The sequence below is a fragment of the Aotus nancymaae genome, unplaced genomic scaffold (genome assembly GCF_030222135.1).
Source record: "Aotus nancymaae isolate 86718 unplaced genomic scaffold, 86718_ANA_hifiasm-v0.15.2.pri h1tg000059l, whole genome shotgun sequence".
Classification (NCBI taxonomy): Eukaryota; Metazoa; Chordata; class Mammalia; order Primates; family Aotidae; genus Aotus; species Aotus nancymaae.
The window spans coordinates 62312424-62325824 of NW_026988473.1; the positions used below are offsets into that span (position 1 = coordinate 62312424).

At 39.9% G+C, this 13401-nt stretch overlaps 1 protein-coding gene across 5 annotated transcripts in view; it reads right to left on the minus strand.

The window, feature by feature from the left end:
* Positions 1-13401, minus strand: part of NARS2 (asparaginyl-tRNA synthetase 2, mitochondrial) — a 146429-nt gene that overhangs the window by 44758 nt on the left and 88270 nt on the right. For all 5 annotated transcript variants that reach the window (XM_021671826.2, XM_021671825.2, XM_021671827.2 and 2 more), the window contains one exon: positions 9714-9846. In XM_021671826.2, coding sequence (XP_021527501.2) covers positions 9714-9846 — 133 coding nt within the window. The remainder of the gene's footprint in view (positions 1-9713; positions 9847-13401) is intronic.

Here is a 13401-nt window from a genome sequence, read left to right on the forward strand (position 1 = left end):
AGATCAACAGTAAGACTCAGTCATCAGAGTGAACAGGTAACCTACAGAATGGGAGAAAATTTCTGCAATCTATCCATCTGACAAAGGGCTAATATCCAGAAAAGAACTTAAACAAATTTACAAGAAAAAAACAAACAACTCCATCAAAAAGTGGGAGAAGGATATGATCAGATACTTTTTTTTTTGAGACAGAGTCTCACTCTGTTTCCCAGGCTGGAGTGCAGTGGTGCGATCCCAGCTCACTGCAACCTCTGCCTCCCGGGTTCAAGTGATTTTCCTGCCTCAGCCTCCTGAGTAGCTGGGATTACAGGCACCTGTCACCATGCCCAGCTAATTTTTATATTTTTAGTAGAGATGGGGTTTCACCATCTTGGCTAGGCTGGTCTTGAACTCCAGACCTTGTGATCCACCCACCTCGGCCTCCCAAAGTGCTGGGATTACAGGCGTGAGCCACAGTACCCGACAAACATACACTTCTTAAAAGAAGACATTTATGCAGCCAACAAACATACGAGAAAAAGTTCATCATCACTGGTCATTAGAGAATGCAAATCAAAACCACAATGAGATACCATCTCACGCCAGTTAGAATGGCGATTATTACGAAGTCAGGAAACAATACATGCTGGCAAGGCTGTGGAGAAATAGGAATGCTTTTACACTGTTGGTGGGAGTGTAAATTAGTTCAACCATTGCAAAGACAGTGTGGTGATTTCTCAAGGATCTAGAACCAAAAAAGCATTTGACCCAGCAATCCCATTACTGAGTATGTACCGAAAGGATTTCAAATCATTCTACTATATAGACACATGCACAGGTATGTTTACTGCAATACTATTTACAATAGCAAAGACTTGGAGCCAACCCAAATGCCCATTAATGATAGACTGGATACTGTATGCACCATGGAATACTATGCAGCCATAAAAAAGAACGAGTTTGTGTCCTTTGGAGGGACACGGATGAAGCTGGAAGCCATCATTCTAGGCAAACTAACACGGGAAGAGAAAACCAAACACCGCATGTTCTCACTCATAAGTGAGAGCTGAACAATGAGAACACATGGATACAGGGAGGGAAACATCACACACTGGGGAGTGTTGGAGTGGGGGACAAGGGGAGGGAGAGCATTAGGACAATACCTAATGCATGTGGGGCTTAAAACCTAGATGAGGGGTTGATAGGTGCAGCAAACCACCATGGCACATGTATATCTATGTAACAAACCTGCAAGTTCTGTTTCTGCACATGTTCCCAGAACTTAAAGTAAAAAAAAAAAAAAAAAAAAAAAATCTGGTCAGAATACAAAGAACAACTATCTAAGGACTCAGAAAAATAAACCATGATAGGTGGACTGGGAACTAGTCAACTTGATTAATAACCGGAAATGGAGATGAATTTTAGTTCCACTTTTACCTCCTTTGTCTCCTGGTTTTGATTTGGGGGTAAAATGTTGATCTGTTTAGCAGGCACAGGAAGCAAAACTTCTGGGAGAAAGCTCCTACTAGTAGTCTGATAATGTCCCTGTAGGATAGAGTGTTTATAGGAAAATCCTTGGTTATTTTGTCCCCCTCTCTTTTCTCTTTTCTGTTCCTGCCCAGAAGATAGACCCAGTTGTGGAGTGGGGCTGACAGTGTGACAGTGGCACAAGCACCTAAAATTCCAAGAGAAGACCTACTTCTCCAAAAGAGGAACTGGGAGACTGCTGGTTGAAGAGTGTGGATGTGGGTAATCTCTATTATTATTATTATTATTATTATTATTATTATTATTATTTGAGATGGAGTCTTCCTCTGTTGCCCAGGCTGGAGTGCAATGGCGCAATCTCAGCTCACTGCAACCACCACCTCCCAAGTTCAAGCAATTCTCGTGTCTCAGCCTCCCGGGTAGCTGGGATCACAGGTATGCACTACCACGCCCAGCTAATTTTTTTTATTTTTAGTAGAGATAAGGTTTCGCCATATTGGCCAGGCTGGTCTTGAACGCCTGACTTCAGATGATCTGCCTGCCTGGGCCTACCAAAGTGTTGGGATTACAGACATGAGCCACTGTACCCAGCCCATTATTAAAAATATATACATATTTTCTCCTGCCACTTTGACCTAGTCGTGGCCACCTGGAAATGAATAACATGGTGGCAACTAAAACCTGGGAGAAATCTGTCTTTCTGGCCAGAAAAACCAAAAAGGTGGGGGAGGGTTTCAGGTAGCCAGACAGTATGAAGGAAATTCTGAAGAACAGGAGAAGATGACCCTCTAATTGTGTATGAAGTAACATAAGGCTAGGGCTCACCTCCAAGCAATGTATATGTGAAATAGATCCAAAGAAGCATAGTGAAAGCTTCTGACTGCGAACTACAATATGAATCACTGTGCAATTTCCAGACTGCGAGTAGCACATGCATCAGAAAGACTCAAATAGTATAGCAGAGGCTTTGCAAACTTAACTGACATGGAAACCAATGCCAATAGAAAGTAAGATAAAACTTACAGTCTGAATCTAACTAGTTTAATAACTGGTAAAACAATAATAAAAATAATTCCATTTCCAAAGGATTTTAACAGAACCCAGAGTGTCAGAACATGACACTGAAATCATCCAGGATAAAATTTAAAATTGTTGGACATACGAAGAACTAGGAAGATCTTATGAATTCTCAAGAGAAAAAATAATCAACAGATACATACACACAGAAGACTCAGATACTGGAATTATCTGACAAAGATTTTAAAGCAGGTGGCCAGGCATGGTGGCTCACGCTTGTAATCCCAGCACTTTGGGAGGTCGAGGCAGGCGGATCACAAGGTTCAGAGATCGGGACCAGCCTGGCTAACATATTGAAACCCCATCTATACAAAAAATACAAAATACTAGCCGGGCGTGGTGGTGTATGCCTGTAGTCCCAGCTACACGGGAGGCTGAGGCAGGAGAGTTGCTTGAACCCAGGGGGTGGAAGCTGCAGTGAGCCAAGATCGTGCCACTGCACTCCAGCCTGGCACCTGGCAACAGAGCAAGACTGTGGTTCAAAAAAAAAAAAAAAAGGATTTAAAGTAGGTATTATAACATCTTCCGGCTGGTCAAGGTGGCTCATGCCTGTAATCCCAGCACTTTGGGAGGCTGAGGCGGGTGGATCACGAGGTCAGGAGTTTGAGACCAGCCTGGCTAACACAGTGAAACCCCGTCTCTACAAAAAATACAAAATATTAGCCGGGCATGGTGGTGCATGCCTATAGTTCCAGCTACTCAGGAGGCTGAGGCAGGAAAATCGCTTGAACCTGGGAAGGCAAAGGGTGCATGGCGCACTCCCGCCTGGGCAACAGAGCGAGACTCCGTCTCAAAAAACAAAAACAAACAAACAAAAATCTTGCACAGGTAAATGGAAACATTCTTAAACAGAAAGATAGAACTTCTCAGTGGAAAAAAAGAAACTAAAAAGAAATAAATAAAAATTTTAGAATTGGAAAATATCTGAAATAAAAATTTCACAGGATGGGCTCATTATCAGAATGAAGAAAAAAGAGGAAAGAATTAGTAAGTTTGAAGACAGTTCAGTTGAAATGCCCCCTATTCTGAATTACAGTAAAAAAAAAAATACTAGCTGGGCACGGCTCACACCTGTAATCCCAGTACTTTGTCAGGCTGTGGAGGGCGGATCACTTGAGGTCAGGAGTTCCGAGACCAGCCCGGCCAATATGGTGAAACCCCATTTCCACTAAAAATACAAAAATTAGCTGGGCATAGTGGCACATGCCTGTAATCCTAGCTACTCAGGAGGCTGAGGCAGGAGCATCACTTGAACCTGGGAGGCAGAGGTTGCAGTGAGCAGAGATTGCGTCACTGCACTCCAGCCTGGGTGACAGAGCGAGAACAAGACCCTGTCTTAATTTACAGGCCGAGTGTGGTGGCTCACACCTGCAATCCCAGCACTTTGGGAGGCCAAGGCAGGCAGATCATGAGTTCAGGAGTTCAAGACCAGCCTGACCAATATAGTGAAACTAAATTTTGTATTTACTAAAAATACAAAAATTATCCAGGAGTGGTGGTGCATGCCTGTAATCCCAGCTACTCAGGAGGCTGAGGCAGGAGCATCACTTGAACCTGGGAGGTAGAGGTTGCAGTGAGCCAAGACTGTGCCACTGCACTCCAGCCTGGGCTCAGACTCTGTCTCAAAAAAAAAAAAAAAAGAAATAGTAATTTACTATTGCTACCATATGTAGGTAAAAACTATAGATGGTTTTTTTCTTTAAAATTCTTTAAAATATGTATGGTAATTGAGAGCAAAAATTCAAACATCACCAGAGGTTTTCAAGGTATGTGAATTGTGATTGGCAGAATAATGTTTATCCTTCTGCCAAAGCTGTCTATGCTCCAATCCCAGAACCTGTGAGTGTGTTAGTCTACCTGGTAAAAGAAACTGTGTACATGTGATTAAGAATCTTTAAATGGCCAGGCGCAGTGGCTTACACCTGTGATACCAGCACTTTGGGAGGCCGAGGTGGGTGGATCACCTGAGGTTGGGAGTTTGAGACCAGCCTGACCAACATGGAGAAACCCAGTCTCTACTAAAAATACAAAATTAGCTGGATGTGGTGGCGCATGCCTGTAATCCCAGCCCCTTGGGAGGCTGAGGCAGGGGAATCACTTAAACCCGGGAGGCGGAGGTTGTAGTGAGCCGAGATTGTGCTACTGCACTCCAGCCTGGGCAACAAGAGTGAAACTCCGTCTCAAAATAAATAAATAAATATTTAAGTGATGAGATTATTCTAGATTATCTGGGTGGGACTAATGTAATCACAATGATTCTTTATGTGAAAGAGGGAGGTATGAGGGTAAGAGAAAGATTTGAAGATATCTTGCTAATTTTTAAACAATGCAGGTAGTCTCTAGAAAATATGCAAGAGGTAAGGGAGATTTAAGGGAACTAATTCTCCTCTAAATCCTCCAAGAGGAATGCAACTTTGCTGACACCTTTTAGCAGTGTTGGATTTTAGACCAGTAAAATCTACTTTGGACTTCTGACCTCCAGAAGTATACAATAAATCTGAGTTGTTTTAAACAACCAGGCTTTTGGTGAAGTGTTACAGCAGCAATAGGAAATTAATGCATGAATGTAATACATATGGCAACTATAAGATAAAGGGGTGAGGTAAAGGGAAATACATAGTAGTAAGACTGTTGGTTTACCTGAAGTGGTAAAATTTTAAGTAGAATATGGAACAGAATAGAGAATTCAGAAATAGATCCATATATATGTGACCAACTGATTTTTGACAAAGATGCAAAAGCAATTCAATAGATGAAGTTTAGCTAACAGCCTTTTCAACAAATGGTGCTGGAGCAAGAAGGTATCCAGAGGTAGAAAGGAAAGGAGAAAGAGAAGAGAGAGAGGGGAAAGAGAAGAGAGAAGAGGAGAAAAAGGGAAAGGACAAGAACCTCTGTATCTCATGTTACACAAAAATCAACTCAAAATGGATCACAGACTTACATGAAGAATGTAAAGGTAAAGCTATAAAACATAAATCCTAAAGATCTAGGGCTTCGTAAAGAGTTCTTAGACTTGACACGAAAAGTATAATCCATAAAAGAAAAAATAATAAAACTAGATGTCATCAAAATTAAGGGGATGAAAAGCCAAGCTACTTTCTAGGAGAACACAGTCAGAAACCACACATCTAACAAGGAACTCTCTAAACTCAACAGTGAAAAAAACAAGCAATCCATATGGAAAATGGGCAAAACTTATAAACAAACATTTCACAGAAGATGACATACAGATGGCCAAGAAGTACATGAAAAGATGTTCAACATAAGCATTACGGAAATGCAAATTAAAATCACAGTGAGATACTAATACACAGCTCTTAGAATGGCTTAAAACCACCACAAATGCCTGACAATACTTGGTACTGGTGAAGAACTTGAACAAGTAAAACTTCAATACATTGCTGGGGGGAATGCAAAATGGAACAGTCACTTTGGAAAACAGATTTATTTCCTATAAAATGAAAGAAACTTTATAATTTATATAAGGAACATGAGTAACCATGGACTTTGGTATCCATGGTGGCAGGGAGTGGGGAGGGTTGGGAAACCAATCCCTTCTGGATACGAAGAGATAACTGCACTCAGGAGTAAATTTAACCAAGGACATGAACGATCTGTATAATGAAAACTATAAAACATCACATCAAACATTGACCCAGTAATCCCACTCCTAGGAATTTACCCAAGAGAAATGAGTTTTGGCGGCTGTGGCTCACACATATAATCCCAACACTTTGGGAGGCTGAGAGACAGGAGGATCACTTGGACCCAGGAGTTTGAGACCAGGCTGGGCAACATAATGAGATCCTGTCTCTACAGAAAACTAAAAAAATAGCACCTACAGTCCTAGCTTCTCAGGAGGTTGAGGTGGGAGGATCACTTGAGCTCCAGGAATTCATGGCTGAAGTGAGCTACAATTATACCACTGCACTCCAGCCTAGGTGACAAAATGAGACCCTGTCTCAAAAAACAAACAGAAAAACAAAAAACAAAGAGAAATTAAACTTTACATTCATACAAAACCTGCACATAAATATTTATGGCAACTTTGTTCATTACTTTCAAAAACTGAGAATAAACTAAATGTCCTTCAACTGGTAAATGGATAAATCAAAACTGCTTCCGATAGCTATTATGCAACTCTCCAGGAGTGATGTTACTGAAGCTACCTTCTTGCCCAGGCCCACCCATCTAAAGCCACCGGACAAGTAACTGTTCTCTCTGGGATAACTGATCTCTCTGGGGTAGTCCAACCCTTTCTGATTAGGCCCCGACTTATTTTGGAATATATCTGTGATAATACCAGCAAAGGTAGTACAGGTAATGCTCTGAATAAAATGTGTGTTCTTCTGGGTCACATTATTCCTGGACATTAATCACCAATGCTTAAGAAAGTAGCCTAAAAATCCATCAGTCAAGGAATCTAAAGATAAAACATGAAGAAATGAAAGAAAAAGAGAAAATGAGGTTGGGTGTGGTGGCTCAAGCCTGTAATCCCAGCATGAGGAGGAGGAAGTGGGAAAGGAGAAGGAAGGGGGGAGGGAGAAGGAAGAGAGGGAGGGGGAAGGATGGGGGGAGAAGAGGAGGAGGAGAGGAGGAGGAGAGAAGGAGGAGGGAAGGAGAGAAAAAATAAGTGACTCATTTCAAACATTAAGATTGGATTGAAATGCTCCACTTCTAATATTTAGAGCCAAATAAAATAATTTTATGGAATTGCTGACTAAATGCAAAGGTGAAAATCTGTAATTGAATTCTGCTCACACTTACTAAAAAGGTATGTAGCTTAATCTATCTATTCCTCAATGTTTTATATTGTTTGTGCAACCTTTCCTTTTTGTATCTATGTTTGTGCAGTGGAAACAGCATCAAGGCAGAAACAGTGAGGTAAAAAGTGTGGTTCCATTCCTAATACTCTTACTGCCTGGGTGAAATAATAAAGAATCGGGAAGTGGGCTCAACTGAAAGCTACCTAAGGAATGCACAATGACTCCTGAAGCTCAGATCCTGAATCCCTACGGTCCAGAATACGGTTGTTCAACAGCAGCACTACTGATATTATGAGTCAGCTAATTACTGGGGAGAAGGCGGCTGTGTACTGTGGGTTGCTGAACAGCACTCCTGCCTTTACAAACTACATGCTAGTAGTGACCACTCTCCCTTTTCCCTGCCCATTCCCTAACAGGAATAATCAAAAATGTCCCATGGGGACTGATCCAAAATGCTCAGTGAGAAGTGTGAAGGGGATATGAAAGTGAATGCTATAGTGTGTGGCTAAGTGCCCTATGTGGGAAAATAGGAATATTATTAACTCCTGATGGTTTGTAGTTGAGTGTCTCATCAGGAATTGTCTAGAACCAAAGGTGCTGCCTTACTCAAGGTTATGCCCCTTCCACTGGCTAATCATGCCCAATTACTACTCGATATGGGAAGGCACAAAGGGCTACCCCCTTGTCTTCAGATGAGACAAGTATAAAGGACCACTCTAAAGTTCTTCACAAAAGAGGCTATGGCCTCTGTTTGTAAATGCATCACAGTTCACTTTTCCCACTGTTCAATGTGACTTTCTTCCTTTCCTTACGAATATTGGAAAGAGCACTCCCCAATAATCCCCCTACCCACACATCTCTGCCTTAGAGTTTTGTTTACTAGGAAATCCAACCCAAGACAGGGTAATAAAATAATGAGTCTGTTCTATTTGTGATACATATATGGTATTTATGTTTTAAGTGGAAAAAGGTCATTTGCTGGATTAGAGTAGAAAGACATATAAATGAATAAAAAGGAGAGTTGATGAAAATCACTAAAATAAACATCCTGTAATTACAAATCCAAACTAAGATATTAACCGGAATGTTTCTGAACAAACAATTCATAATTTAACAGTTAACAATTTCTGGGTATTTATTAAGTGCCATAAATTATGCTAAGTACTTTATATATATTATCTGCCTGATCTTCTCAAGTAGCCTATAAAGTAGGAATTTTTCTTTCTATGTATTGGAATTTTGATGAGGACACTGAGGCCCAGGGAGATTAAGTCCCTTATCTAAGGTGGTCATAGAGCACATGAGTGGCTGAGTTAAGCATCAAATCTTGGTCCATCCAATTCCACTTGTGTGCACTATCTGGATTATGTCTACAGTCTCCTAACAAGGCCTCTCACTCTATTTTTATCTGCCTCTGAACCATTCTTCATATTGCTGCTAAAAAACATGTGTCTAAAATATAGCTCTGACCTTCTTTTTTTTCTTTTTTGAGACAGAGTCTTGCTCTGTCCCCAGGTACCAGGCTACAGTGTAGTGGCACAATCTTGGCTCACTGCAACCTCTGCCTCCCGGGTTCAAGCAATTCTCTTCCCTCAGCCTCCCGAGTAGTTGGGACAACATGTGCGCACCACCACACCCAGCTAATTTTTGTATTTTAGTAGAGACAGAGTTTCACCATGTTGGCCAGGATGGTCTCAATCTCTTGACCTCATGATCCGCCCATCTCGGTCTCCCAAAGTGCTGGGATTACAGGCGTGAACCACCGCGCCCAGCCCTGACCTTCATTTTCAAACCTAAAATTCTTGCTCCTTAAATTCTAGATAAAGTTCAAACTCCCTAGAATGGCGTGTAAATACAAGGTCTTTCATGATCTGTTGCTTGATCATGACCATCTCTCCAGTCTTATACCCTGCTGAACTGAGCTGACAGCTCCTGTGGATCCTTAATATAGCTACATAGGGGTTTATGTAAGTATTACAGACATGTATATGAAGATGTTTGGTTTATTTTCCCAGCAAATCAGAGCTACCATTTAGCAAACCTGTTTGTGTTCCAGACTCCATACTATGTACTTTATATTATATACACTATTTCATTTAGCCCTCACGATAACCTTAGGAATAAGTACAACTATTCTCATTTTACAGTTGAGGAAACTAAAGATCACGAAAGTCAGGGAACTTCACAGCAAAGCTAACGGCAGAGCTGGGATAGAAACTTAAATCTGTCTGACTCTTGTATTTTAAACTACTACAGTAAAGGCATTCGGTAAGTGTTTATAAAGTAGTTCTCCATTCTTTTCACCTTATGAATACCTGTAACACATAAATGTCTGAGGTAAAAATATACATAGAAACATTTTAATGTCACAGATACCTGATATTTTAAAACTTGTGTACCTACCTGCATGAGATCTTGAAGGCTGTCAACAAAAGAAATCTCTGCTTCTATCATATAAAACTCTGCCAGGTGCCTCCGGCTCTGAGAATTTTCAGCTCGGAAGGTTGGACCAAAGGTAAACACTTGAGTAAAAGCTCTGCAATTCAAGATTAAGAGAACAAAAATAGAATTCCATGATTAAGTATTTAAAATACTCAGTGAGCTCTAACAGAAATAAAAAAAAGTTTTGTGTGCCTCTGTCTTGTCCACAGGCTCACACATATTTGCTGCTATATATTTCTCTAATACGTAATAATAATAGTTTAATTAAAAATGTTAAATTTAGGCAGGGCACAGTGGTTCCAGTCTGTAATCCTAGCACTTCCTGGGAGGATTGCTTGAACTTAGGAGTTCAAGGCTAGCCTGGGCAAATTTTATCTCTACAAAAAATCTTTAAAAATAGCTGGGCATGATGGCCTGCACCTGTAGTTCCAGCTACTTGGGAGGCTGAGGCAGGAGGATTGCTTGAGCCCAGGAGGTAGAGGCCACAATGAGCCACATTTATGCTACTGCATTCCAGCCTGGGTGACAGAGTAAGATCCTGTCTCAACAACAACAACAACAAAAAAAAAAAAAAAAAAAAAGAAAGAAAGGTTACATTTATAGAAACCATTTTATCCTGAAGGAATCTGCAACTGCTTCACAAACCCTATGGTTTTACTAAATATAGAATAGAAACGTAACCACTTCTGGGTGCACTCTACTGTAGCTGCCTTAAACAGCAGGCAACTACATTTCACAGCAATCGAGAACAAAGTAAAGAAAAAGATATCGCTGCCCAAGAAACCACAAAGAAAATCTAGATAGTAACAGTGAAAATTAGAATTTCACATAGATAAGGTATGTTCATTTATTTTTTAAACACATGAAGAAAGAACGTCAGATACATATGGCAGTTCACCTTATTCAAAGCCCACTCAAGTCCTTCATGACCACCCATGTCTTTCAATCAATGGCAAATGACCCCTGAAATTTGGAGGCGAGAGATTTTGAGGAACTACTTTATTCCCTTGATTCCAAGAAGGACTATAGCTCAACCATCCCTTATTCTTAAATTCCTACAGTGAAGTGGACACAACAATCATCATTCTTCAATGCTTACTGTTTCCCTCATATTCAAACCGAGTTAATAGCTGAGATTAGATCAAGCATGTATGAAGTAACAAATATTTCTGGAGGACTTAATCTTTAAATGTTAAGGTTTTGTTAGAACAAAGCAAGCTGTTTGAGGCTCCTTAGCTATGATCCTGAGCATGCTTCATTTGTCTGTCATTTAGCCAAATAATATAAAGATCAGAAAACTTAGTGCAGAAAATAGATGGATTTTGTATATATATTAGTGTTTTTTTTTTTTTAAGTAAAAATACTCTGGGAAAGGAAACAGTAAAGTAACTATGGTGAAAACTAAGAGATTTATTTTTCTCTTAAATTGCCATTTCAGTAAGACCCAGTTGGTAGAAGCTTAGGAATTTATATTTTGGTTCTACAGCTACCTTCCTCAAACCATAATCTGATAACCTCTGAGACCCTTAGTTTTTAATGAGAAAATAGTAGAAACTCAAAAATATTACTATGGTTGCCTTTCTCTGGAGATTCAGCTCCAGATTTGCCTACTAGAGTATTTCTGAAAAGACTAAACCTTCCTTGTGCAAAATGAAAATTTTTATCCTATTTCCCAAAACAAAAGACAAAATGAACAATCCTGCCTTTCTTTTTATATTTCCTCCAGCTATCTCAGTTAATCCCCCTACTGAACCAAGCCAGATACCACATTCCCCCACTGACCACATAGGCCATATAATTTTGATCACAAAATTCAGTTGTTTACACGTTGGAAAACTCTCTGAAATCTCGCAGCTCTTCTCTATCTTCACAGCTATTGTCAGTGGAAACCTTTGTCTCTGGCTTAGAAAGACAGGTCTAGCACCTGTCTTCCTCCAGCCCCAAACTACAGGTTTCCAAACTCAAATCTGATTATGTCTTTCCTAATTTTAAATCTTCAATGATTCCTTAGCACCAAAGAGTAAAATTCTAACTCCTAATTTCAACTCAGTTGTTTCCCACACACCCTTTTCTCCAGCCACTCTGAAGACCTTCCCCTTTCCTAGCATGCCCCATGCATGCATGCCCTTGGGTTTTTGCATAGGCCCTTTGCTACCCTGTATTGCCTCCTCCCCTGCTCCTCTCCCCTCCAAATGGAAAATTCCCATTCATCCTTCAAGACTTGGCTCAACTGTCACTTCCCCTTTGAAACCTTACCACTCCCCCAAATTTATGGCTCCTTCTAGTATATTACAACACATTTTCATGTTTATTATATAGAACATATCACTCTGAAATGTAATTATCTATTTAAGTATCTTTCTCCCCCAATAAACTATGACATTTTCCAGAACAGGAATCATGTTTTATTCATATTTGCATCTCTAGTGCCTAAGATAAAACAGGTGCTCATGCTGAATGAATGAGTACTAATGATGATGACAGGCTTCCTCAGTTATAAACTAAAAAGCACATCCTCACAAACAGTAACATTGCAAGTACAGAAAAATACTCAGATATATGTTACTGTGGCTGTCAGTACCTAAAATGGGTCAAACAATCCAGGTCTGGCCCAAACGATAAATTCAACAATTACAAGGACCTGAGTTTCCAATCTGTGACTGTGCCATTTCTAAGTAGGTTGGCAATGGTATATCTAAATAAGTAAAATTACATTTCTTTCTGGTACTATATCACAAGAAACTGTGTGTATACATATGAGCAAAGGATGCTCCAAGATCCAAGATGAGCAGCAATAGGGATTTTTAAATTTTACAATGATTAGCAAGGTCTCTAGTATAAAATGTACAAGAGGCTCAGTAATTTTTATTTCAATTATAGTAAGGATCAGGCTCTGACTGAGGTATCCAAGGGTTAAATATCATTTTGATAGAGTAAGAACTAATGACCAAAGTGCCTCTGCTAAAGTAACAGAGTGATAAAATGAACTGGAAGGTATGTTGAAAAACTGCATAAGAAAGCCTCTAATTTTTAAGCAGATGAATCTTTAAATCATTCAGTAATAAAGATGGCCCTATGTCAGTGTCCAGTGTTCTACTGTAAGTACTGGTAGCAGTAGCAGTACTAGTAGCTACCATTACGGAGTGATCATCGTGTGCCAAGCACTAAATGGCCAAGAACCTTAGAGTTAATCCCTTCAGAGTTAACTCAATCTTAGTATGTATTAATACATTTATTTTCCAGAATAAGAAACTGCAGTTCAGAGAGGTTAAGAAGCTTAACCTCACAGAGTTATAGTTTAATAAATGGCAGAAGCCAGACTCAAATCCACATTTCTGACTCTAATGTTCACAGCCTTAACGATGATATTAACAATAATGATGCTCACGACAACACTGCAAACTCAGAAAATTAGAAAGAAAAATTTTTAGTATATTTCCCCTTCTGTAAGATAACTAAGGTAAGCAGTTTTGTATATCGTGAATAGCTTATTTGTTTTATGTGTTAAAATACCGCTCTGTAGAATGTTATCTTCATGAAAATAATGAGAATGATATATCCTCATCAATACTTTGTAATCTTTAGCAAGTTATTTAGTTTTTCTGGTCTTCAAATTCTTATAGACGTCAGGGTTGGAGGCAGCCTGGCA